This window comes from Brachycentrus maculatus, unplaced genomic scaffold (genome assembly GCF_059751285.1).
Source record: "Brachycentrus maculatus isolate JH-2025_06_01 unplaced genomic scaffold, ASM5975128v1 h1tg000760l, whole genome shotgun sequence".
NCBI classification, from domain to species: Eukaryota; Metazoa; Arthropoda; class Insecta; order Trichoptera; family Brachycentridae; genus Brachycentrus; species Brachycentrus maculatus.
The window spans coordinates 251-28,241 of NW_028281489.1; the positions used below are offsets into that span (position 1 = coordinate 251).

At 32.9% G+C, this 27,991-nt stretch overlaps 1 protein-coding gene across 1 annotated transcript in view; it reads right to left on the minus strand.

Annotated features, from left to right (window-relative positions):
• Positions 1-534: 534 nt before the first annotated feature.
• LOC148300266 (doublesex- and mab-3-related transcription factor A2-like) overlaps positions 535-27,991 on the minus strand; it is a 46,980-nt gene continuing 19,523 nt past the window's right edge. Inside the window, exon 4 of the mRNA XM_088275039.1 lies at positions 535-1,505. Coding sequence (XP_088131165.1) covers positions 535-1,505 — 971 coding nt within the window. The remainder of the gene's footprint in view (positions 1,506-27,991) is intronic.

Sequence of the window (27,991 nt, forward strand, 5' to 3'; positions counted from 1 at the left end):
ACCATTCGTAGGCTAAAATTCTAAGAATACATGTTTCAGATGCAAATGTATTTATATAAAAAAAATACAAACCTGAATAGAATAATTTTGTTTTTTAACTGTTTTATTTTCGTAAGTCAATAGTATATTTTCGGCTTTGCAAACAGTATTTTTTTCAGCATCGGTTATTGAATGTGCGTTGTAGAAAGTTTTCTTTCAAAGAGTGTGCACGCTTCTGGAAATGCAGGTACAGGCAGCGGCTCCTTTTCATCAATATCGACCTCTCCAGCTATCGGTTACACAAGCTTTCGATAGTTTCTATCCCATACGTTGCCGTCGAATGTAAGAAAATTGGAAATAATGTAAAAAAATAGACAAAATGTATCAAATATGCAGCTTAATTCGAACGATAAATGCGGTAAATGGTGATAGAGAAACGATCGATGCGGTTTAGTTTAGTATGAAATTAAGTCGGGGTAGAAGAAATAAACGACACATCCGGGAAAATGATTATTCGAAGAACGATAGATAGAGGTTTCACTGTATTTGATCAATTTAGTCGGAGTAACCGTCAGGATTTGCGTGGTCGGACCTTGGGGAAGGCGGAGAAGCCCTAGCCCTTCTTGCCATCATTTCGGGAGTTGGCGGGAGAAAACCGGCTAAGTATTCAGCCGGAGGTCTAATGACAGTCGGAAGGTACCCAGTACCCGAGTATGGAGGAGTCAGGAACCTTCTGGAAGGAGAGAACTTCATATTCTGGCCTCCAAGTGGAGAAAACGCGGATTTGGCTTGGTACCCTGACAGAGAGTATGGCGGAGAATCTTGAGTCATTCCGTAAGCCAGATGGCTGTTCATAAAGTTTGTGACTGCGTTTCCGCTGAGCATCGCTTCCATAGCTAGAACCACGTCCCCTTTGCATTTAGAGAGGATGTTTTCAATTTCAGATCGTCGTCTTCCAGGAAACACTCTCATCAATACATCGACGGGTGATCTATTACCGGGACTGGTGCTGTATTGTGGGGATATTTTACCGCTTTCGAAGGAGCTGTCAAGTTGAGACTCGTTGATCAGATCGCTTCTGTTTGGAGAACTGTGGTCGCTATCGATGATGGTAGATTGTTGAGGGACTAGCTCTGGAGTGTCGCTAGAAGAGCTGAGACCTCGCGCGTGTTTCCTGCTATCCTGGTCGTCTCTTGTATTTGTGAGGTTCTGTATTTGGTGAGAATACTTGTTCTGCGGACTGGCCGATGAGATGTATCGCGTATCGTCGATCTGTGGCCATTTCTCGTTTTCGTGTTTGATCAGCGTGTCGTCGTAGTGTTGCGGTCTCGACTCCTTGAGCGACAGGTTCTCTGGCGCTCCGACGGAACTCTGGTTGGAGTTTTCGTCGTCTTCTTCTTCAACGTTGAGTTCGAGGTCTGTGTTTGGAGAGGTGGCGCGAGGACTCGGCGGAGAGCATCCCGGAGAGGTTCCTCCTTCAGTGTCTACAGGACACATAGGACCAGCAATGCGGGGCCGCTTTTGCACTAAAACAAAGAAAAATAAATATTATATTAGTACAAAACAGTAAATAATTACAATTATTCACATTAACATTGTTGGAAAAATTATATATGGAAAACCCTGACATGAAGATCGGCAGCAACTTGCAAGTCATCATTACATATAGGATTGAATGCAGAGCGGACATCGCAGTAATAAAAAACGCGATAAGACTGTCAGAAATAAAGACTCTTAGGAACATATCGGGCAAGAGTCTACGAGATAGAATAAGGAACACCAGGATATGATAAATATGCGAGATCCAAGACGTCGTTAGGTGGGAAGACAACGTAGAAGACAATGGTATACGCATGTGAGGAGAATGGAACCATCCAGACTGTCCCACATTGCATTAAATTAGAAATAACCATGACTACCTATTTGTACAATAAAAAGGTGTTTCATAATGTTTTTTTTTGGATCTCAATATTGAAAGCTGTCCCGCCGCATGCCCAGATCTGATACAGAAGCATCTAGGCTTCCTGACAGATCTGCTCTTGCTAAGCATTTTTTTAAAAAACTAAGTTGCGAAATTTATTGAAAATGTGAAACAATATTTTATTGTATCCCGATTTTACTGTGAATTTACATTTCAAAGCTTTCAAAATACCTGTCACTGCCAATCTAAATACTATAAATACAAGATTGTAAGTCAATCACCAAATTTTCTAGAAGTACCCCGGTGTAGGCAGTGAAAGGGATGAATATTTAGTGGATCTCGATATGTTTTACTATTTCTAGGAAAAAAAATGGGATCGTCATTCAAAGGGTAGTCAAAAATTTAACCAATTTACAGGGAGGCGGAAAAAAGCCATGTAAAAATACTATTTAATATTAACATAATACAATTTAAACAAAAATTGATAAACATCTACATTTTAACAAAACAAGCCTTGAGATATGAATCATGAATAAGCATAGCTCTTATAAAGAATAACGAGTGACGTAGATAATAATTGTCTAATATGGCATTTAGGCTGAAAGGAAAATGCTATTTTTTACATGTTTAAATAGGCCCATTCACATAATTTGAATATGCCACGATGATGCACGGACCGCCTCATCAGGCCTTAATGTCTGGCCGACCAGGTAGAAAATAAAACATGATCAAAACTCAAAATACCACTCGCACAATGGGGCTTTATGTATTCACTTATGGCAGAACGGACCAATGAAAGCGTTGCATTGTGTATGAAATTATTATTCCTTTATGAAGAGGAAGATAGGTAGCGGTGGTGGAAGGCTGCCCGGGCTCCCCCCCTCGACAAACTTTCACGAATGACAAATACAAATAAAATTAAACAACCGGTTGAAATATAATGCAGGGGCGCAGAAACATCGGTTTCAGTACGACAAAATATAAGATATTGTCACGATATTGCCATACCATTCATACGAGGGATCATTTTCTAACAGGATGTCGTTAAAAAACTAATACGCCTCATTGGCAATAGTATTATATTTTATTAATTGTAAAGTCAAATTTAATATAAGTGGTTTCACACCCTTAATCTGTCTTAATTTTATATTATTTTTTGACATCTCATCAAAGATGAAGAAGAATATGGAAGTCTGGGCATTTAAGAGGCTGACGACCGTCATAGGCTGGTTTAAGTGATCACCGTACACACGTGTAACATTCACCAATTCTACCCTTAATTGACTACCACACTACTCAAATTCTTGGAAGTTCCATTTATATGAACCAATTTTGAAACATTGTTCTTGAATCACTAGAACTTCACTAGAGACATCTATTGGTTAGATGAAAAGAAGCTTTTTATTGAGCAGAAACTCTTTTATTAGTATGAGAGGTCCGAATCCTGGATCTTGAATTATTTGATATTAACTGATGCGCAGGGCTTATCACATTTTTTTGTGTATTTAAAGATCGAGTTAATACTGCTTCTTTCCGATGTAGTGTTATCTTGATCGTTATGCATGGATTGATAACCTTTAGTTCTACGTTATGATAAATACACTTTGTTTTATTTTAATATACGAGTATAAAATATTTAAAACCTCCAGCGCGGCAGCCAAACCCGTTGATCATTACACATACCTGACATCCACGAAGCAATATCATTTATTTATTTATTTACACAAAAGAAATATGTACATTGGTGGACTTATTGCTAAGAATCAGTACCTTTCAACCAACCAAAACAGACTAGTGATATTAGTCAAAACGTTTGATACCTTATATAGCCGTTTCCAATCAGAGGGTAGATAGTGTTTGAACATTAAAAAACAAAAATTACAAATTACTGTTATATTAATTAAGCAACAACTTATGTATTAATTTTTAAATCAAACACATATTTTTTGAGTCTACTAAGTTGTATTTTACTAACAAAAACACACAAAAAATTAATATTGTGATAATTGTTTCGCTTAGTTAAGCCATTTTCAAACGAATGTCCTTAATGTTAATAAAATACAACTTAGTTGACTCAAAAAATCTTTTTTTGATAAAAAAAATTTAAACATAAATTAAAATGGAGTTCTACAAATTAAAGGCCAAATCAATAAATGAATAAACAACAACTTCATGTTGCGTTACATTTATATGAAAAATTACAATATTAATAAAACGTTTGAAATAAAACCTGTTTTTTATATATTTTTTTTGTAATAAAAGGTTTACTCCCACTTACAAATAAAGTAGACTGACATTATATCTGCATTGAAACCATATTTTATTTGCGCGAAAGGAAGGGCTGATACTCGTTTATATTATTTGAATGGACCTCGGCGCGGGAGTAAGAGAGACAGTAAGTGCCATGGCAGTTGTAAAGTTTGAAAGAGAAAAGTTTTCTATACCACCACTGTATTGTATTAACATAACAGAGCTTTTCAACTTGTGTACGCCTCAGTTGAAATAAAACAACATTGAAAAATATGTCTGTTTTATTGACATTTCACTGTACATAATGCTATATTAGTAAAACCTCAATTTGCCAGATAGCAGGGCTTGTGGGCCTTAGTTGAATTAAAACAAAATTGCAAAATATGTCGATTTCATTGACATTTCACTATACCTAACGCTTTATCGGTAAAACCTCAATTCGGCACAAAACAGGGCTTTTCAACGTGTCGCTCACTCCTTTCAAGAACGTCATAAATCAAAATATTTGATTTTTCAGGAGAACGTTTTTATAGTTTAAAAATATAATACAATGTATTAAAAATAAATATCAAGCCATTTATTGAACTTTTTACTGCGCAACAGATCTTTTTAGGAAAAACCTGAAGGTTTTTTTCCATTTGAAAAATATTCAGTATATTTAAAAAAATAATTAAACAACACCTTTTCTTCAAAATGAAAAAAACAACACTTTCTGCCCTGTAGCGGGTAAATATTAAGTTAAAAATATGCCTCTTTTTCTGGGATATAGTACATTTTTGGGGCATTCCGAAAACATGCACAACTGAAAATCGACAATTTTTTATTTATGACGTTCTTGAAACGAGTGAGCGGTATGTCCGCCTCAGTTGAATGAAAACAATATTGAAAAATATGTTTGTTTTATTGAAATATTACTATATGTCACGCTATATCTGTAAAACCTCAATTTGCAACATAACAGGGCTTTTCAACGTACATATGTACGCCTCAGTTAAATTGAAACAACATCGAAAATATGTCTGTTTTATTGACATTTCACTGTACCTAACGCTTTATCAGTAAAAACCTTAATTTGACAAATAACATTGCTTGTGCGCCTCAGTTGAATGAAAACAACATTGAAAAATATGTTTGTTTTATTGAAATATTACTATATCTCACGCTATTTCGGTAAAATCTCAATTTGCAACATAACAGCGCTTTTTAACGTATGTACGCCTCACTTGAATTAAAACAACATCGAAAATATGTCTGTTTTATTGACATTTCACTGTACCTAACGCTACATCGGTAAAACCTCAATTTGCAACATAACTGGCTTTTCAAGGTATGGACGCCTCAGTTGAATTAAAACAATATGCCTGTTTTATTGACATTTCACTGTACCTAACGCTATATCGGTAAAACCTCAATTTGTAACATAACAGGCTTTTCAAGGTATGTACGCCTCAGTTGAATTGAAACAATATTGAAAATATGTCTGTTTTATTGACATTTCACTGTTCATAATGCTATATCATTAAAACCTCAATTTGACAAATAACATCGCTTGTGCGCCTCAGTTGAATGAAAACAATATTGCAAAATATGTCTTTTTCATTGACATTTACTGTACATAACGCTATATCAGTAAAACCTCAATTTGACACATAACAGGGCTTGTGCGCCTCAGTTGAATTAAAACAACATTGAAAATATGCATTGCATGATCAGGTATGCCAAATACTTGAAAGCGGTCAGGTTAGGAATCGAAACAATCGGCAGGTATGTATGAGGAGATGCATGTTAGTTTTGGAAATATGTCTGTTTTATTGACATTTCTCTGTACCTAACGCTATATCAGTAAAACCTAATATGCCCATAATAAAGCATATATTTCAATGCACAAACCTTTATTTCGTCTTTAACTTCAAATAGAAATAGTGGTACCTATTACAAAATTAAATTTAATAAATTTAAAAAATATATTTTATCTTGCAAAATTCTTATTTAAAAAACAACATAATTATATCACATTTGGAATCGTGAAGAATTCACGAGCGTATGCGAGTAGGTACATGAATTACACTTCAAATTTTTGATAGAAATCCTACAGATTTAAACACGATATTGAGTTTTTATTAGGCACCGTTTTATTGGCAGCCACCCTTACGCAGAAAGGTACCCCGTGGCGCTCGGAAAACGCTCCCCTTCGCTTCAAGTGTAGCAACAGGGGGTGTAATATTTGTAAAGTGACCCCTACATTCTTAACGCAGTTTAAGTGAAGGATGATTTCATGGCAGGGTTAATTAATTGACTTATGAAAGAGCAATTACACCGAGAACAGATCTTGATTTAAAAAATGTAATTATACGTTTTGTGCGTTTTTAAATTTATATTACTTTTTGACTTAGCCGAAGAAGAATATGGAAGTATGGGCATTTACGGGGCTTACGACCGTTATAGGCTGGTTTGAGTAATCACTTTACATACGTGTAACATACACCAATTCTACCCATGGATGACAACCACACTACTCTAATTCTTAAAACTTCTATAAATATATATGATCCACTTTATAAAATTAAACAACTTTGTTTTAACCACTTTTTTATAATCAGTACACTTTAACCTACCGGTTTCGACAAGAACCTTGTCATAATCAGGGTTTATTAAATTCTAAAAAATCATAATACTTATAATTAATTACATTCCCTTACCAAAAACTTCCACACACTCCGTAAAAAATAAGGTTTTGGTGCTTTTAAAAAAAAAAAAAAAAAATGCTGTATATTGTAAAGCGTTCTTGTAGTGATTTCTCGCGAAAACGGTGCTAAATAATTCATCTATAAAATAATTAAAAAAATCAACAATTGATTCGGCAGTCACTTTGTGGTAAAATCCATCCATTTTTAATTAATGTTTCACTTAGTGAATACTACTATTCCTCATACGGTGTTTGAAAATTATGCGGAATGCATCGAAACACGTGTCACAGTAGATTTTAAGAAGTAGTGGTATTTAATAAGTAAAACATTAATTAAAAATAAATAAATACTCGTTTTTTATTACTTTCACGAAGGCAATCATGTGCCGCATTAAAAAAACATCAATGAATCGTTTTTTCCTCCTGTTTAAAATTCTCTCTCTATGCAACTAATCATATACTCCTATAATAAGATTCCAAAACACTAGTAATGAATATGCCACCAACATTGATTTATACAATATATCGCTTCATAAATGTAAACTGGCATTAACTAATTTATTCCTGGCCCAGAGAATGTCACTTTTCGATTGAAAATTTTATATTCTCAATATTATTAATATTTAAAGCATTTACTTTGTGATTAGTCATTTTTACTTATTAACAGGTCTAATTTTAATGCACGTTTAACCTCGGCTCGTAACGCATGTCTGTATTGAAAACTATAGTGCATGTTGGTCTTCGGGTCGACCAAAAATCGCATGTGTTAGACATTTTGTGTAGTTTTGAGTGTGTAAATGGTGCTATGGTGGTGAAGGCTAGTATTGTTTGCATGCTGTGTTAGTGATTGTCCTGACGAAGAGACGGGTACGTCTCGAAACCGGTAGACGTAAAAATCTCGGTGAGTGGTTATATACTAATTTTATTAACATTTTTGTAAAAAAATAAATAAGTGAAAATTTTAGTTTATTTATGTTATTTACAACATTTTGAGTGTGTCCAAATACTTGTTCACAAAATCTGGATTATCTCCAATTACAGGAGTTATTTTTATATTATTTTTTGACATCATGTGTGTGATTATAATCCAGGATTGGGACCTCACATACTAATATAAGAGTTTCTGCTTAATAAAAAAGCTTCTTTACATCTCACCAATAGATGTCTCTAATGAAGTTCTAGTGATTCAAGAACAAGGTTTCTAAATTGGTTCATATATATAGAACTTCCAAGAATTTGAGTGGTGTGGTTGTCAATAATGGGTAGAATTGGTGAATGTTACACGTGTGTAAAGTGATCACTTAAACCAGCCTAAGACGGTCGTCAGCCCCGTAAATGCCCAGACTTCCATATTCTTCTTCATCTTTGATGAGATGTCAAAAAATAATATTTATGTTATTGTTTACTTTCAAAATAATATTTTATTTTTATTCTTTATATAACATTTATAACATGTGAGTAGTTTAAAACAACTTGATGAATTTATGTGCTCTTTATTCTTATTATGTAAATGGTACAATAGTACCGTATAAATAAATAATAATAAAAATAATTTAAAAAAAAATGCAAATTTAGACAATAGGCAGAATGATATAGCAATTTAATTGATCGAATCAATCACCACAACATGGCCACTCTATCGAATTATCTAGAGCAGGGATCTGACTGAACGCGATTCGCAAATCCACTCGAACAGACACGGAAATGAGACAGCATGTATGTGTATACATCACTATGCATATTTGTAATTGACTTCAGAAACAATTAACTCTTAACCCTCTGGAAATCGGTTATTGTTTTGCGCCGGCCATTGTGCGGAATAATAATTCTCCGGGTTGTGCTAATTGTTATTAGTAATTTATCGCCGGGGTTGAATTATCTGTTGATGTGCAGCGCAGACTGGCGCAGACACTGGGCCAATTTATTGTTGGGACGACAATGGCGAGCCGTAGCGACATTCATCATGGTGTGAGGAACAAGGTGGAGCGGAGAGCGACGCGCGGAGTGTGGACCCCCTTCGGGGTTGGGTCTGGCGGCCTGGCGGTCTATCGAGCTAGCGATCTATTGGACTAGCAGTCTATCGGGTTGACAAACTAGCAATCTAGCGGTCTTTCAGGCTAGAGATCTAGCGGTCTAGCGGTCTATCGGGCTGGCAGTCTATCGGGCTAGTAGTCTATCGAGCTAGTGATCTTTCGGACTAGCGATCTAGCGGTCTAGCGGTCTATCGGGCTGGCAGTCTATCGGGCTAGTAGTCTATCTAGTCTAGTAGAATGCCCAAAAAATTTACTATATCCCAGCAGAAGCGGCATATTTTTAACTTAATATTTACCCGCTACACGGCAAAAAGTGTTGTTTTTGCATTTTGAAGAAAAGGTATAGCTATTATTTTTTTAAATTTACTAAATATTTTTCAAATGGAGAAAAAACATTCAGGTTTTACCTAAAAAGATCAGTAAAAAGTTCAATAAGTGGCTTGATATTTATTTTTACATAATACATTCAATTACGTGTTTAAACTTTAAAAACGATCTCCTGAAAAATTAAGTTTCTTTTTTATATATAACGTTGAAAGGAGTGAGCGATATTTATTATTTCATACACACATACACATATAACGTTCTTGTAGTCTATCGAGTAGCGGTCTATTGGACTAGCGAGTTAGGGGTCTATCGAGGTAGCGTTTCTTACTCGACCACCGAGCGATTTAACTTACGACATATTTATCAATTTAACTAGCTAACTAATCATCATGCCGCTTTCTCGCAGGGATAGGCAGAGAAAAACATCGTCAGGGTTGAGTCTGGGGGCCGATAGGCCCCCAGACTCAACCCTGACGATGTTTTTCTCTGTTTAGTCAGAAACGCTAGCCCTATCGGGCTAGCGTTTCTGACTAAACACTACCGAGTGACTAAACTTACGACATATTACATACCATCGCGCCACTTTCCACTGGGGCAGACAAAGAGAATAGAACGCCACACCAATCTGCCTCTGCAAATACCATTCGCCTCTTCCACATTCATGCATCTCCTCATACTACTGACCCTTGTCCGCACCCGATGGTGCATAGGAGACTGCATTAAATTGATGAACTGATTGATAAATAATAACATTAAATTGATAAATTGATGAACTGGTGAATGTTACACGTGTGTAAAGTGATCACTTAAACCAGCCTATAACGGTCGTCATAACCCGTATATGCCTAAACTTCCATATTCTTCTTCATCATTGATGAGATGTCAAAAGATAATATGATGAACTGAATATATGAAGGTGAGGTTAATCAGTCCTTCAATTCAGGTACCAGTCCAAGGTAATATCTAGCAGACCTCCAGCATGGTAGTTAAATATGCTAACAACTTCACTTTGTAGGCGGTTCATGTTCCTTATAAATAAATTGTTATTATTTATAAGGAACATGAATTTCACATTATTAACACTACATCCTTAATGCTAACAAACAAAACGATAAAAAAATATTCACGATTTATTTATCTTTTGTTTGTTATTCCCGGAAGATTTGTTGGTAAACTATCACAATGAAAGCAAAAAGTGTGTGCTTTTTTAATAAAAATTCTAAATATTGGCTTTAAAATACCACAATAAAAATAAAACACTAAAAAATATCGACAATGGAGTTTTTCTAATATAGTCATTTTTTATTGTAGACAAACAATATTCCCGTCAAAAACATCAAATTGTTCATTCACTCCTCATAAAATATTAGTAAAGAAACGTCAAAATAACAAAAAAGTACCTACTAGAGTAAATAACGTTTTATTTTCTTTTTGTGGCAACACTCGTGTATCGGATGACCGCTTCCTCAAATAAAATTTTTAAAAAAGAACCGAAAAAAACATGCCCTCATAAAAACGGGGGAGATTGTTAAAAATTCGCAGAATATCAAGAGCTTCGCTAAGTATAAGGTATCAAATAATTATATTGTGTCAAATTGAGTGAAACCCAATTATTGCATGGCCCAACAATGAGGGATATGCGTTTCATTTTTTGTGCTGGCAACAAAATGTACGGAGGGAACAATGTTTGATTCTGTATAATCAAATAAAAATATCAAGTTTCCTCGTCCCCATTGCTTCAAACGAAATGGCAAAGATTCTCAAATTGTCATTATTATTTTTAAAACAAATTGTAATTTTAATGTAATACGTATTTTAAAAAATCCATTTAACTCACAAACTAAACGTCTATTCCTCGAAGGGGTAAGCAGAGCCTTCGTCTAACAGTCTTCGCCTCTTTCACATTCATGAATCTCCTCATACATACATGTCGATTATTCCGACTCCTAACCTGACCATTTTCAAATATTTGAAATACTTAATCATACTACTCGTTTTTTTTTAAGTTTTCTTCTGCTGCTATTACTAACCACATTCACCTCATTTTTTTATTATTATCCTTTTTTACTCATTCCATTCACATGCCCAAACCAAGTCAATACACCTTTTTATAATTTTTATTGATAATGCTTATCTCAGCCTTGCATTCTTCCTTTATATCACAATTCGAACATCTATCATACTTTTTCCCGCAAAACGTTGTATGATAGATTTAGGATAGATTTCTTTCACCATATTATACCAATATATATAATAATATATTTATTATGTGTCGAAAAATACATACTTATAATGTTGGTAGGTGCCCTAGTACCTACTTGTATATACCTACTGATGAATTAAAAGTTTCAATTACATTTTAAAAGGAGATCATCCTTTAAACGCACTTTTTGTTGAAAAGTATGTTTTTGCAGGAGCCATTAAATAAGAAAATATAAAATGTCAATTTTTCAAGCGAGTGTTTTTGCCGAGAATTTTCACTCATGAATTACATGAAATTATAGTAACTTTAAACATAAAGAGTAAATCCACTCACGAGTAGGCATAGGCTATGCAACTTAAAAAGTTGAAGCCTTAGTAGGGTCATGATAAGCGGTGTTACACAAGCTGTAGCTAGATTTCAGAGTCACTTGGACGTTAGGTAATTTAAAAAAAGACAATAATTCATGATGGGTCGCGAACAACAAGTTTTATTTATTTTAATCTTGCTGCCGATCTTAATGTCAATGTTTTTCCATATTTTCCGATAATTTATCAGGTATCTTGAGTTGACTGCAGCCATGTTTATTTTCCCCATTAAGTAAAATTTCCAGTTACATAAATCATTCATACTGACCAAATAAACAAAACGTTTGAGAATCTGCGTGCGCACCCTACAATGGGGAGCTATTTTCTAATAAACAGTACCAACACCCTTATTAACAAGGTAACAAATACGTTATTCGTATACAACTCGACATATTGCAAGTATTCATATAACGCGAGCTTGTCTACTATTTAGCGCAAGGAATTAATATCTTATTATGCAGACATTACCATTGTTGTATAGAAATTGTCACAAAGGACTCCAGTGATGTTGAAATTATCGAATTACACAGGTGACACTGATACAGGGGAAAATGTAGGTTGTGACAATATACCATACACCATCCACCCTTAGGGCAAAGAAGGGGATATGTTGTCACTCTATAATATTTGGACTCTAATCTTTTTTCCATATACACAAATATAGATAATTTTATATCAAGATTTTTCAATTGATATCTCAAAATAGTAGCATTTATCTTTTACTTGAGATTTTCAAGTGGTTTTCGGCACAATCTTTGGTTAAATTGAGTAAGTATTTTTACTCAGCAGCTACCTTTATGATTCATATTATTTTTTAAAGTTCATCAAAGATAAGGATGAATATGGAAGTCTGGGCATCTACGGGGCTGACGACCGTCACAGGATGTTTGAAGTGATCACTTTACACACGTGAAACATTCACCAATTCTACCCATTATCGACAACCACACTACTCAAATTCTTGTAAGTTCTTTTTATATGAACCAATTTTGAAACATTATTCTTGAATCACCAGAACTTCACTAGATACATCTATTGGTGAGATGAAAAAATGCCCAGACTTCCGTATTCTTCTTCATCTTTGATGAGATGTCAAAAAATAATACGAAAACAACTCCTGTAATTGGAGATAATATAGATTTTGTGAACAATTATTTGGACACACTCAAAATGTTGTAGACAACAAGACTACTCAAATTCCAGGAGTTTTATTTCTGCTTAAATCGAAAACATCTCTCGTAATATAGTTTTAAAAAATTTTGGATTCAAAAAGACAAAATATATCTTTCATATAATGATTTTTTAATTAAAATTCGCCAATGTGATTCCGACGACTATAACAATAGATCTGGAGCAGAGTACGGATGAATTGGGAATTCGCTTTAATTCCAAAGCTCCTTTATACGAGTCAATAAAGTTCCATGAATCCAAATTTAATCAAAGGATCACGCCCCGCTCCCGAGCTGCCTACAACAAATGTCAAGGGTGTATCGAGTAGGTACTCTCCGAATGAAAATTCCATTAAAAGTGTATTATATCATGTATACCTTCGTGTATTCTAGAGTAGTTCAGGTATCAGTGAAACTTGATTGTGTATAACTATATTATTTTTTATATTTGAAGCACTAACTTCGTGATTTTACATTTTATAATTAAAATGTTACTTTGTTTTAAAATCACTATAAAATGTATACTGATTTTAAAACAAAGTAACATTGTGTATAATTATATTATTAATTATTATCATTCAAGCTAACCGGTAGACATTATAATTAAGTTATAATAAAATATTTAGAGTGATTTTAAAACAAATTATAAGTATAATTATTTTTGTTTTACTCGCCAATATCTCGTATATTATTCTCTATTTATAACCGTCATTCGACTGTGTAAATTACTAGGAAGAATCTATTATTATTTTAAGAAATATTCAGTACTTTATGGATCATGGAATTAAAGCTAATTAGTTTATGACTGAGAGGATACGTTGAAAAAAGGGAGTCACAGTGTCTTAGTTCCTGATGTGTAAGTTTTCGGTGTATATGAAAAGCAATTTTGCCATCGACAATTTCTAATTTGAGAATGCATCGAAACACGTGTAACAATAGATTTCAAGAATAAAATATATTTACCGAAAGAAATTTCAATCAAAATTATATATATATTTTTGTTTTCGGTTATCTTTCGTAATAATATATATATATATATATATATATAAATATATTTATATATATATATATATATCTATATATATATATATATATATATATATATATATATATATATATATATATATATATATATATATATATATATATATATATATATATATATATATATATATATATATATATATATATATATATATATATATATATATATATATATATATATATATATATATATATATATATATATATATATATATATATATATATATATATATATATATATATATATATATATATATATATATATATATATATATATATATATATATATATATATATATATATATATATATATATATATATATATATATATATATATATATTTATATATATTTAATACTAAGAACAGGAGAAAAACTGATACACTTGTTGAATTCTCTTGTTTCGGGTAATAATGCTCAGGAAAAGGAGACAATGTCTGGCGTGTTATTCAAGTTACAAGAAGAAAATAGGGGCCGGATTGGGGAGTAATTAAAATTATTTAAAGGAAAAATTAAGCTTATTTGACATATTTATACATTTTTTGGACATGTTATCAAGGTGACTTAACCAGAAATAGTTGGATTATGATAAAATAAACACAACTAAAGGAGGAAGTAAATTACTACTGAATTTCTAGGAATCTTTCTACTACCATCATGATTTTTATGTGACAACTTGATACCAATTATATAAATAGTGAGTAGTCTGCGCTCCAGATTCTTAAGTTGAGCTTACGACTTGTCATAGGCTGGTTAAGTGATAACTTTAAACACGTGGTACATTTATCAATTCTACTTATGATTGACCAGAAAATTAACAAAAGTTTTGGAGCTCTTTGACATATTGATAAATCTCACATATGAATTCAGAATAGGAATCTATGTTGGAATGGGGAAAGCTTTGATTATTAAAAGCCTTTTTTTGTTTGTGTGCAAGGTCCGAATCCTGGATTATATGGTGTACTCAGTGGTGTAATGGTTAGCGTTTATAGCTACCGTAATGGAGATCCCGGATTCGATTTTCAGCGGGGGTGAAAATAAATATTACTGATTTTACACTCTAATATTTATTTAATATTACCCTGCACTGGTCCCTGCAGTGCAGGAGTGATCACCTTGCCTTTATTTAAGAAATGATCAAGATAACTCTGCGTCAATACGGTGTAATGCCCTATGCACTATTGGGTGAGAATAAAGGTTAAATGAAGTAAAAAAAACATTTTTTACAACATTTTGAGTGTGTAGAAATACTTGTTCTCAAATCTGACATATGTAAGTACAAATATGTGAGATTTGTGAACAAGTATTTGGATACACTCAAAACGTTGTATGTATGTATTTAAATCAACGTTTATAAAAAGGCGAAACTGTGTTACGTCCCATGCGGCCCTGCCTGTAAAAGGAAGGCAAGAGTACACAAATTGCCTCACTGAGAAAGCAGATGAAATCTTTCGGGACACTTTTTGTAACCCGAGGCCGGCTCGAGATGTTGGATACGTATCCAGATATTAAAGAACTCATCTCCTTTTGTTGAATTCTACACTTCTGTTTGTGCGATGTGTTGCGATAGCAAACATTGTTGTAACTGAACATGTAGCTCAATAAATTCCCAAACTAATAGCTATGGAATCTTTTGAAATCTTGATTTTAATGGATTATTGGCAAATATATTTCTAAATATCTCTATAATCATGGATATACTTTAACGTCTACTTTATTTTATTGTCTACAACATTTTGAGTGTGTCCAAATACTTGTTCACAAAATCTGGATTATCTCCAATTACAGGAGTTATTTTCATATTATTTTTTGACATCTCATCAAAGATGAAGAAGAATATGGAAGTCTGGGCATTTACGGGGCTTACGACCGTCATAGGCTGGTTTAAGTGATCACTTTACACGCGTGTAACATTCACCAATTCTACCCATTATTGACAACCACACTACTCAAATTCTTGGAAGTTCTATATATATGAACCAATTTAGAAACCTTGTTCATGAATCACTAGAACTTCACTAGAGACATCTATTGGTGAGATGTAAAGAAGCTTTTTATTAAGCAGAAACTCTTATATTAGTATGTGAGATCCGAATCCTGGATTATAATCCGTAAATGCCCAGACTTCCATATTCTTCTTCATCTTTGATGAGATGTCAAAAAATAATATTAAAAAAAAAATATATTTTATTGTCATAATGCTCGGACGGTAGCTCACTTTAATACTCCTATACTAAGATTCCAAAACACTAGTAATGAATAAGCCACCAATATAGATTTCTACAATATATCGCTTCATAAATGTAAATCAGCAGTAACAAATTTATTCCTAGCCCAGATAATATCACGTTTTGATTGAATTTTTTTTATAATTTTTTGTTATTCTATATATAACATTTATAACATCTTGAAGAGGCTAAGAATGTTTGCGAAGACAGTGGTGTGGCGTTCTATTCTCTCTGCCTAATCCTGCGGAGAAGCGGTGTGATGGTTTGTTTATTAGTAAGTTTTTTTTATGGTTTTTCAAAAGAATTGAAGCTCAATTCGTACCGGTTTAATTATGAAATCATTTACAGTAAAGCAACGACTATGTTTATGAAACAAATTCAATGAAAAGACGAAAAGATAACCGAAAACAAAAATATATAAAATTTTGATTGAAATTTCATTTGGTAAATATACTTTTTTCTTGAAATCTATTGTAACACGTGTTTCGATGCATTCTCAAATTAGATATTGTCGGTGGCAAAATTGCTTTTCATATACACCGAAAACTTACACATCAGGAACTAAGACACTGTGATTCCCTTTAGTTCAACATATCCCCTCAGTCCTGAACTAATTAGCTTCAACTCCATGGTCCATAAAGTACTGAATATTCTTTAAAAGAATAATAGATTCTTCCGAGTAATTTACACACTCAAATAAAGATTATAAATCGAGCAAAATATACGCATTATTGGCGAGTAAAAATTAAAATAATTATACATATAATAAAAATGAAACTTTGTTTTCAAATCACTTTAAATGTTTTATTAAAACTTAATTATAATGTCTACCGGTTAGCTTCGAAACCGGTACACATTATAATTAAGTTATAATAAAATATTTTAAGTGATTTTAAAACAAAGTTACATTTTAATTATAAAATGGAAAGTTACAAAGTTAGTGCTTCGAATATAAATTATATAAAAATAATTCATTGTCAACTGTCAAACTTACAGTCTGTAGGCACAATGTTGACAGTTTGGCACACTGGCGTCTTATTTGTTTTATTTTAATAAAGAAAAACAACCGTTTTGTTCAATATTTACCTGATGTTCATTTATGAAAAATTCTCAAGGTAAAATGTTACAAAGTTTATACAAGTTTGTATTGGCCCGAGGGATTTTAAACCAAGAATATCTAAATGTATGATTTTTTGACCTGAAACGGATGGTTTCATGTGTATTTAATACCTGTTCCAGGTGTATATGCAAGTATGTGTGCATGTGCATTCATCTGAGGGATCGCATTTCGACTACATTCAGTCTACTTTCATCCATCTTTTGCCAACTGCATTCTTAACTTCCACACCTACCAGGACTCCGTTGAGTTCTGTCAGTGATAGGTTTTCATTAGATTTACTAATTTTAGTGCACAATTATTTTTTTTTACTATTTTCTAGGAAACAATTAATGATTTTATTATTTGACGTTAATGTGTCAGTAATTGATTTATACGAACGTTTCACCACTGCTTGAGAGTAATCTTTTCTGTTCCAAGCATTCGCTCTTCCTTCTATATCTTCATCAATCTTTACATCCCCAGAAAACATACTTTGCAAATACATGAAATCAACTAACACTCCCAAAATAACCTTATTTATAATTTTTTTACACCCAAATCTATGACATTAAACTCTTTAAAAAATCACGACTTTATAAATTATTGTATAATTAAAATAAATTATATTACCAACAATCATAAACAATAAATAATATGTGTATGTCCCTTTCTATATATATATATATATATATATATATATATATATATATATATATATATATATATATATATATATATATATATATATTTATATATAAATATATATATATATATATATATATATATATATATATATATATATATATATATATATATATATAAATTTATATAAATATGTATATATATTTATATATATTTATATATATATATATATATATATATATATATATATATATATATATATATATATATATATATATATATATATATATATATATATTATATATATATATATATAAAACAACGTAAAATATGAAGGTTTACCGGCTTTTAACCAAACTTTGTATTTTCCATGACAGTGATTTCACAATTGCTGAATATCTGTTTCCATTAATATATTTATTCGAAACTAATATAAATCCGATCATTTCGCAAACAACCCTCTCGCGCGCGATTTCCATTGTCTAGTTCTCTCTGCGACTCCATGGCAAACGCATAAAGTAATATAATATAATAGTGATATTATAATACAATATCAATGGCATCTACCCCCGGCCGGCGAGGGGTAGGATGGCATTTACCCGGAATTATAACTCGGTGGGGGGTGATTTGTAGGCCAGGGGGTGATTTGGAATGAATTATTTGCCAATTTGTATGACGACTGCCGCCCATTTCTTTTAGAATGTGTATAATATCAAATGCAGATTAATCACGGGGTGAGATTTATGGGGAGGGTTGGACAACATCCTGTTGCTACGTCTTTGCATTTCGGTTTCTTACATTTAGCAAAATGAACGCTTTATAAAATTAAACAAATTTATTTTAACCACTTTTTTATTATAAGTACACTTTAACCTACCGGTTTCGATAAGAACCTTGTCATCGTCAGGGTTTATCAAATTCTAAAACATTAAAAATATTAAAATACTCAAAATTAATTACATTCCCTTACCAAAAACTCCGTAAAAAACCCTAAAACAAATGTATATTTTCAGGATTTTTTACGGAGTTTTTGGTAAGGGAATGTAATTAATTATGAGTATTTTAATGTATTTAATGTTTTAGAATTTGATAAACCTTAATGATGACAAGGTTCTTGTCGAAACCGGTTAAAAAAAGTGGTTTAAACAAAGTTGTTTAATTTTATAAAGTTTATAAAATGTGCCACAAATTATCTGCGAAAAACATTCAATTGATTGCAATGAAACTTACAAGAGTTATTGTGTATGTCCGCGGTGGTTTCAGTGCAAAAACTTACACCATTTTAACATTTGGAAAGACAGAAAAATCTCACTTCGTTTAAGAAATGAACGCTGTTCAAATGCATGAATGTGTGGAAAATCGTTGTGCGACAGAATTAAAAACAAAGATATTATAAAGGAATGTAAGGCTGAACTAGCACTATTATGCTATATTAAGTTATGCCTAAAAAACTGGACCATGGACAAAAGCCAAGAAATCTGGTCCAACAGCATAGGGATGAAACACTGGAACTGATCACAAGATATTCGCGGAAATTCACCAAAGAAACTCTAAAGCTTAACAAAAAACAAGTAACGATCCTATCCAGAACCTTGACAGGACACTGCAGACTAAAATCTGATGGTGTCAAAAGTCTGCATAATCGGAGGGCATGTATGACTTTATGTATGGATGTGAAGGAAGCGAGGATTGTATGTGGCGTTCCATCCTCTCTGTCTACTCCTGCGACAAAACGGCATCTCACAGTAACGCGTGGCTAGGTAGAAATAGTTAAAAATATAATTATATTGTAAATCATTCTTTCTTAAAGAAAAATAAACTTAAAACATTTATAAAATATTATAATATAAAACCCTTATCCGCACCCCAATGGTGCATAGGGCACTGCTTTATATAAACGCAGTGTTATCTTGATCGTTTACACATGAAGGAAAGGTGATCAGCCCCCCGCTTCAGGACCAGTCCAGGGTAATATTGAATAAATATTACAGTGGAAAAATCATTATATTTATTTGACCCCCCCTGGGAATCGAACCCGGGACCTCCAGAACGGTAGCCGAGCGTGCTGACCATTACACTACGGAGGCGAACATATAAAATATTAAGTTATTTAAAAATTGTTAAAACCGTACTTTTTGTTTTATTTATTTTAAAAAGTTTATAAAATATAAATATAAAGTGTAAGCAAAAAATATTCAAGCAAAGAAAATTTTTTTTAAAATATGTCAATATATTTATTAAACTTTTAATGAATATCTTCGAAACCTCTTAGTGTATATTTCTTAAGATTTTTTCAGAAAATATTGAAAAGGATCACATAATGAATATTCTTAATAATATATACCCTTGAAGTGACCACAGAATGAATTGATATTAAGGAAGGGATGTTAAGGAAAACCTCTCGAGTTTTTTTTAAAAAGATTCAAGCACTTCTGACATGATACGACCAGCCCTATTCCACTCATCAATGTAGAGGGAATGTTTAGCAATAGGGTTTAGCTGCATTCAAGGGTGAAACTGGAGTAAGGAGGTTAAAGGTAGTGCGATAAATCAATAAGGGTGGTTTTGTAACCTGGGCAGGAATTACAGTAAAAAGATAACGCTTTATCTACAAAGAATCCCTAACGTTAATTTGTATATTATTTTTTAACATCTCATTAAAGATGAAGAAGAAATAGAAGTCTGGGCATTTACGGGCCTGACGACCGTCATAGGCTGGTTTCAGTGATCACTTTACACATGTGAAACATTCACCAATTCTACCCATTATTGACAACCACACTACTTAAATTCTTGGAAATTGTATTTATTTTATTTTATTTATATACTTACACAAATATGCTTGCTCCGAAAATCAACATTTTTTTAAAGTTAAACGATCCAATGACGTATTTTTGTTGTTATTTTAATAAATTTTATATTTAATAAACAATTGTCTTAATTTTAATTATCAATGTTTTCCATCCTGTTGCTCTGCGTTATTAAAAAAAAACTTCTGATTGTCGTGTTTTTTTCTTCTTCTTTCTTTAAAAGCAAATGACAAAGAAAAAAAACTCGTATTTATTTTTAATAAAAAAATATGTTTTTATTTTACGAGCCGCCAGTGAGGGCGGGGGTTGAAGTTGAACCGCAAAGTTAGTCACAGGCGCGCGGCCAAATATTCATAGGTGAACAAAGTACACAACAGCTCGGAGGGGCTGCTTTCCGCTACGCCGCTGGATGGATAAAACCCATTCAGAATATAATTGAATGGGCATCACGACATGAAAACATGTTGTGTGGGATACCATGATATTATTGTGTGCTTTACGAGTGGACTCTGCATGGCACAGAATGCAGTGGCGGCGGGAATTCATTTTCACTCATTTTTTCAAAAGATTTTTTTTATTTTTAAAAACTATGCTTCTCTGCATTGTGTGTATGTCCATACTAGAATCAACATCACACACACACACACACACACACACACACACACAAACACACACACACACACACACACGCACACACACGCACACACACGCACACACACACACACACACACACACACACACACACACACACACACACACACACACACACATACACACACCCTCTCATAAATACGTGTTCATTTACTAGATCTACACTAAATATTTTGTACTAATCTTTATGTTTCTGTGGTTTACATTAATTATCTTGTTTAATATATGTCCTTTAATGTTTTGTTTAACATATGTTGCTATTGTTAACCCAAATATGTTTTTAATTTTTTTATAAGTTATAAAAATAAAATAAAAATCTCAATATAGATGTGGAGCGAATGGATAACGAGAGAATGACTAAGAAAATATACTTATGTGAGCGGGAAAACAGAATGAGGACGGCCGAAAAAGACTTGGCACGATCAGATCAATCAGAACTTAAAATCTGGTGGTGTCAAAAGCATGCGTGATCAGAGGGCATGTATGACTTAATGTATGGATGTGAAGGAGGCGAGAAGTGTGTGTCAGGACAGAAGAGTGTGGCGGTCCATCCTTTCTGCCTACCCCTGCGGGGAAACGGCGTCATGGTGGTAGAAGTAGTAGAAGATAAAAATGAATATGGTAGTCTGGGTATTAACAGGGATTATGACGGATCTTGCTGACTAACTGAACGAACTAACTACTAATTCCTTTCACTGCTTACACCGAGCACTTCTAGAAAATTTGGTGGTGGTTTTACAAAATTGTGTTTATTTAGATCGGCAGTGACAGCGATATCAAAACATTTAAATGTCAAATCACAGTAAAATCGGGATGCAATTTTGTCAAAACCTAGGTAACATTCAACGTAATTGATCTGTTTTTACTTAGAACAAAAAAATTATTTCATCTTCAAATAAATATTCGGGTTTGAAAAGAAAATAGTTATTGAAAGGTAGGGAGTTAAAAAAAATGATAATTTTTTTTCAATAACTAGGTACCTACCTACATATAAAAAAATAAAAAAAAAAAAAAAATGTGCATTCTAAAAAAATGTGCGCGGAATACAAGTGGGGCTTCTCGCGCAGCCGTTTGCATACTGAATTGTATATTTGAGAGTACACCCTTAAACACATTTGTGATTTTGAAAGTTTATGATATTAATTTGATTTTAGCAATTATAACTCATTTTTTCCAATTTAGGTGGATAATTTTGATCAAAATACTTAAAAAATAATCGATTAAAATAAACAGTTATAATTGGACCAAAAATACAAAACAAAACAGCCGCGTATCACTACCCCTTTAACCGTCTGTACCCTATTGAAAGAAGGTACAGTCGGTGAAATACAAAATACACACACACACATAAGCAAGGCTGCCTATTTGTACGAAAGAGATGTGAAGTGGGCACTTGAAATATAAACGATTCCAATTCGGAAATGTGAGTGGGATATGTAGTTCCAGGGTTGATATTGTCGGAGAGAATTGTATAGACATTGTACCACATATTGTGGGAGATAGCAGATGATATATCCGCACTGCTCTCTCCACCTGCGTTACGAGTATTTCGTACAGCGACCGCTGCGATCATTCTGCGCGCCCGATACCTTTTGCCATATTATTATTTGATGGTGAAGTGAGTATTGAATTCAGTTTAACGTGCTTTTCACGAGATATATTCTCTTGCGCGATTCTGTGTCCCTGGTATATTTTGTATTTTTAAATCACGTTAATATAACTGTTTTTTTTTACATATCGCTCACTCCTTTCAAGAACGTCATAAATAAAAAATCGTCAATTTTCAGTTGTTTATGTTTTCGGAATGCCCAGAAAATGTTATATATCCCAGCAAAAGAAGCATATTTTTAACTTAATATTTACCCGCTACAGGGCAGAAAGTGTCGTTTTTGCATTTTGAAAAAAGGTATTGTTTAATTGTTTTTTCAAATATACTTAATATTTTTCAAATGGAGAAAAAACATTCAGGTTTTACCTAAAAAGATCCGTTGCACAGTAAAATGTTCAATAAGTGGCTTGATATTTATTTTTAATACATTTTATTATATTTTTAAACTTTAAAAACGTTCTCCCGAAAAATCAAGTATTTTGATTTATGACGTTCTTGAAAGGAGTGAGCGATATCTAGATTTCCTTTTTTCTCCGTTATTGATTTTAAAAGTATGGAAAAGGAGAATGAAACTAGAAGAAGGGAGAGATATGTGAAACCTTCAAAATGAATTATTCAAATAAATTATTTATTTATTTAAACTTAATCTACAGAAAAGAAATAAGTACATTGGCGGGCTTATTGCTAAAAAGCAATATCTTCCAACCAACCAAAAACAGACTAGTGATATTAATCAAAACGTTTGATACCATATATAGCTGTTTGCAATCAGAGGGTAGATAGTACTCGAACATTAAAAAAAACATTAATTACAAATTAATTTATATAAAAAAAAAATACAAAACATGATAATAAGGAGGGCAAAGGAAAAGGGAGTTTAAGGAAGGAGGTAGAAGGAAAAGAAAATTAGGATTTTTATTACAAATAGTAATGTCTCAGCCGTTTTTAAAAGTTATTAGAGAAGGTGCATTTTTTACAAGGAGAGGTAATTCATTCCATAGTCTGGCCGCTTGGACAGAGAAGGAATTACTGAAGAATGATGTGTTATGGCGAGAAATGGAAAGTCTTCTTTCTTGGGAAGAACGAAGGGATAGATTATGATCTGAGAGGTATTTAAATTTTTCAGCCAGATATTTAGGTGCCTTGGCGTTGTGAAGAATATTACTTCACAGTTAAACTTTTTTACGTTGATTCAATAAATAGGTAATTCATTTTTAAAGTAAGCCAAGTGAAGAAAGATGTCTCTAGTTAAGTTCTAGTGATTCAAGAACAAGGTTTTTAAATTGGTTCATATATTTTGAACTTCCAAGAATTTGAATAGTGGTTGTCAATAATGGGTAGAATTGGTGAATGTTACACGTGTGTAAAGTGATCACTTAAACCAGCCTATGACGGTCGTCAGCCCCGTAAATGCCCAGACTTCCATATTTTTCTTCATCTTTGATGAGATGTCAAAAAATAATATGAAAATAACTCCTGTAATTGGAGATAATCCAGATTTTGTGATTGGACACACTCAAAATGTTGTAAAGAAAGGAATTTCAAAATGAACAAAATATGCATTATGCGTTTTTTAAATGAAATTATAAATAAATGCAATTTAGTGCAAATCTTTATAAAACTAACCAACCATTGTGCCGCTTTTCTACAGGGGTATACAGAGAGAATAGAACGCCGCATCAACCTGTCTTTACAAACATCTTTCGCTCCTTCCATATTCACACATCTCATACATACCCGCCGATTATGCCGGCTCCTAACCTCACCGCTATCAAAAATTTAACATATCTATTTGATCATGCCAAGCTATACTCGGTCTTCCTCTACTCCTACTTCCAACTACGTTCACCTTATAAATTTATTTTCATTCTTTCCTCACTCATTCGTTCCACATGTTCAAACCATCTTAACACACCATTATTAATTTTATCGATAATACTTGTTTTTATATTAAATTATTTTAATTTATTAAGAAAGTGGTTCATAAACAAAATCGGAAGATTAATTTCACTCCACCTTGAATTCATTTGTATACTGCAGCTGTTTCGTTAGCGAATTTCAAATATGATTGACGTTTAATGCCATTTGCAAAAATTATACTATCTCCCGATCGGGTGATTCATTTTGCGCCACCCTTATTATTATTATTATTATTATTACATGATTTATGAACCAATTTAGAAACCTTGTTCATGAATCACTAGAACTTTACTAGAGACATCTATTGGTGAGAAGTAAAGATACTAATATAAGATAATACTAATCTAAGGATCTCACATACTAATATAAGAGTTTCTGCTTAATAAAAAGCTTCTTTACATCTCACCAATAGATGTCTCTAGTAAAGTTCTAGTGATTCATGAACAAGGTTTCTAAATTGGTTCATATATATAGAACTTCCGAGAATTTGAGTAGTGTGGTTGTCAATAATGGGTAGAATTGGTGAATTTACACGTGTGTAAAGTGATCACTTAAACCAGCCTATGACGGTCGTAAGCCCCGTAAATGCCCAGACTTCCATATTCTTCTTCATCTTTGGTGAGATGTCAAAAAATAATATGAAAATAACTCCTGTAATTGGAGATAATCCAGATTTTGTGAACAAGTATTTGGACACACTCAAAATGTTGGAAATAAATTATCTGGTCAAATTATAAGCTTAATAATAAAAATGAAAATGGTATTTTCTGGCGTTTCTCATGTGTGTGATTATAATCCAGGATTCGGACCTCACATACTAATATAAGAGTTTCTGCTTAATAAAAAGTTTCTTTACATTACATGATTTTATAAAATATTATTTTTTATTTACTAAAAAAGTTGTTCATTAACAAAACTGGATGATTAATTTCGCGCCACATTGAATTTATTTGCATACTGCAGCTATTAAGTTCACAAATTTCAAATATGGTTGGTCGATCAACGTCATTTGCAAAAATTATAACATCTTCCGGTAAAGTGATTAATTTTGCGCCAGACTGTGAATTATTATAATATGATTTTATAAAACAGCATCGCTCGCCGTCTGAAGAAAGAGGAAGTTTTTTTACTTTGTATTATAGATATGAGGCTTAAATGGTTCGAGGAGAACGAAATCGGCGAGCGCAATTAAACGTAAAAATGAAATAAAACCCCAACATTAAACATCCCAGCACAAAAGTTTGGCCAAAATGGCCTTTTCAAAAGGAAAAAGACCGGGCTTTGAGTCAAACTTTCCATACATTAATTATTCCGGCCGGGGAAGGGGTGGTCCGAGGAAAAACAAAACAGATTAGAGGGTCCATTTCAGGAAGGAAGCAGTTGAGTACTTTGTACGGTAATTGCCCTAAATCAAGGGTGGCTAACCCGCGGCCCACGGGCCGCATGCGGCCCGCCGGGTGTCTACTTGCGGCCCGCGGAGCAAATCACACACTTTTTCCTTTGGTGTACACAAAACCACCAAAAGAACATTCTATTGTGCGTAGTTCATATCATATCCCATATATGGGAGTATTTCACTATCCTGACAATTTCAAAACCCATAATGGCGTCAAATAGTAAAAACGTTGGACTAAAGAAGAAAAGAGTGACAGAAGAACCGAGAAGTTTTTAAGACAGATGGGATTTGAATTAGTTTTTTGTGGAATTTAAAACAAAGCCAGCATGCCTGATATGCAATGATTCTCTTTCTATCTTGAAAAAGTTTAACATTAAACAGCATTACGAGGCTAAACATGCAAAGAAGTGAGAAAAACACCTAATAAAGTAACTAATAAATATGTATATATGTATACATATTTTAAAATCTGGCCCGGCTACTGAAAATGTTGGCCACCCATGCCCTAAATGAAAGGACAAAATGGATTGAAACGGCCGGCCACAGACTTTAATGAGAGATTTAAATTATATACATACACTTTCTCCTTGTTTATTATTTTTTTTATGAATCCATATATTCTGAATGGGGCGGTACAAATGCGAATTGAGAATTAACCCACGACTGCCCCTAAGATCCATATGGGCCAGAAATTTTTGACTGCCTAAGTGCCCTGGATTTTTTTTAAATTTGTTTATTTTTTCGTTAACGAAAAAAATATTGGAAATTAGAAATAACGGAATAAATGTAAACTAGTACGAAGCAGTATTGTCAGTGTTACAAAAGAAGTGTTGTCAGTCCAAAAAATTAAACGGTAATCAAGCAATAATCAATACCATATATAATAATGGACGTATTCGATGCGCAACGCTCAATAAAAACAACATTTAAGAGTTTTCCCCGTTTTTTAAATCACATTTTTTAAAATCATATTTACATATGGTGTACGGAGTGCGTGGAAGTTTTTATCTTCGTAAGGGAAGGGTAATTAACTATAACCTAACTATGAGTATTTTTCAATGTTTTAGAATTAGTACATAAATCCTGATGATGACAAGGTTCTTGTCGAAACAGGTTGGAAAAAGTGTACCAATAAAAAATGGACAAACAAAGTTGTTTTATTTTATAAAGTTTATGAAATGTGTCACAAAGTATCTGCGAAAAAATTTCAAGAAATAATACTATGATAAGTTTACATTTGGGCCCATATGGACCCCGTGGGCGTTGGAGGGATTTCGATGGCCTGGGCAGTTAAGAGTTAAGACTTTAAAACACAAATACGCAATATTCTCTTATTATCCGGAAAATATGGCACCTTTTTATTCATCTTATAATGAAGATGAAAAAGTTTATAACTTCATATAGATTTTGAGAGAAGGGTGAATGTAGGGAGTAGAATAAATGGTACATTAAATAGAGTGACTGCAAATAAAAACATATCCACGGAAGCTTAACTGACGGTTCACAATGGAGTGCTAGTATCGACACTGATGTATAGAAGCAAAACACGGAATCGGCAAAAGAAAGATGAAAACAGAGCGAACCCCGTTAAAATGGTTTATCTCAGACGAATGAGTAGAAAATACATATCGTAGTCATACAGGAGAAAGTGACCAAGTGC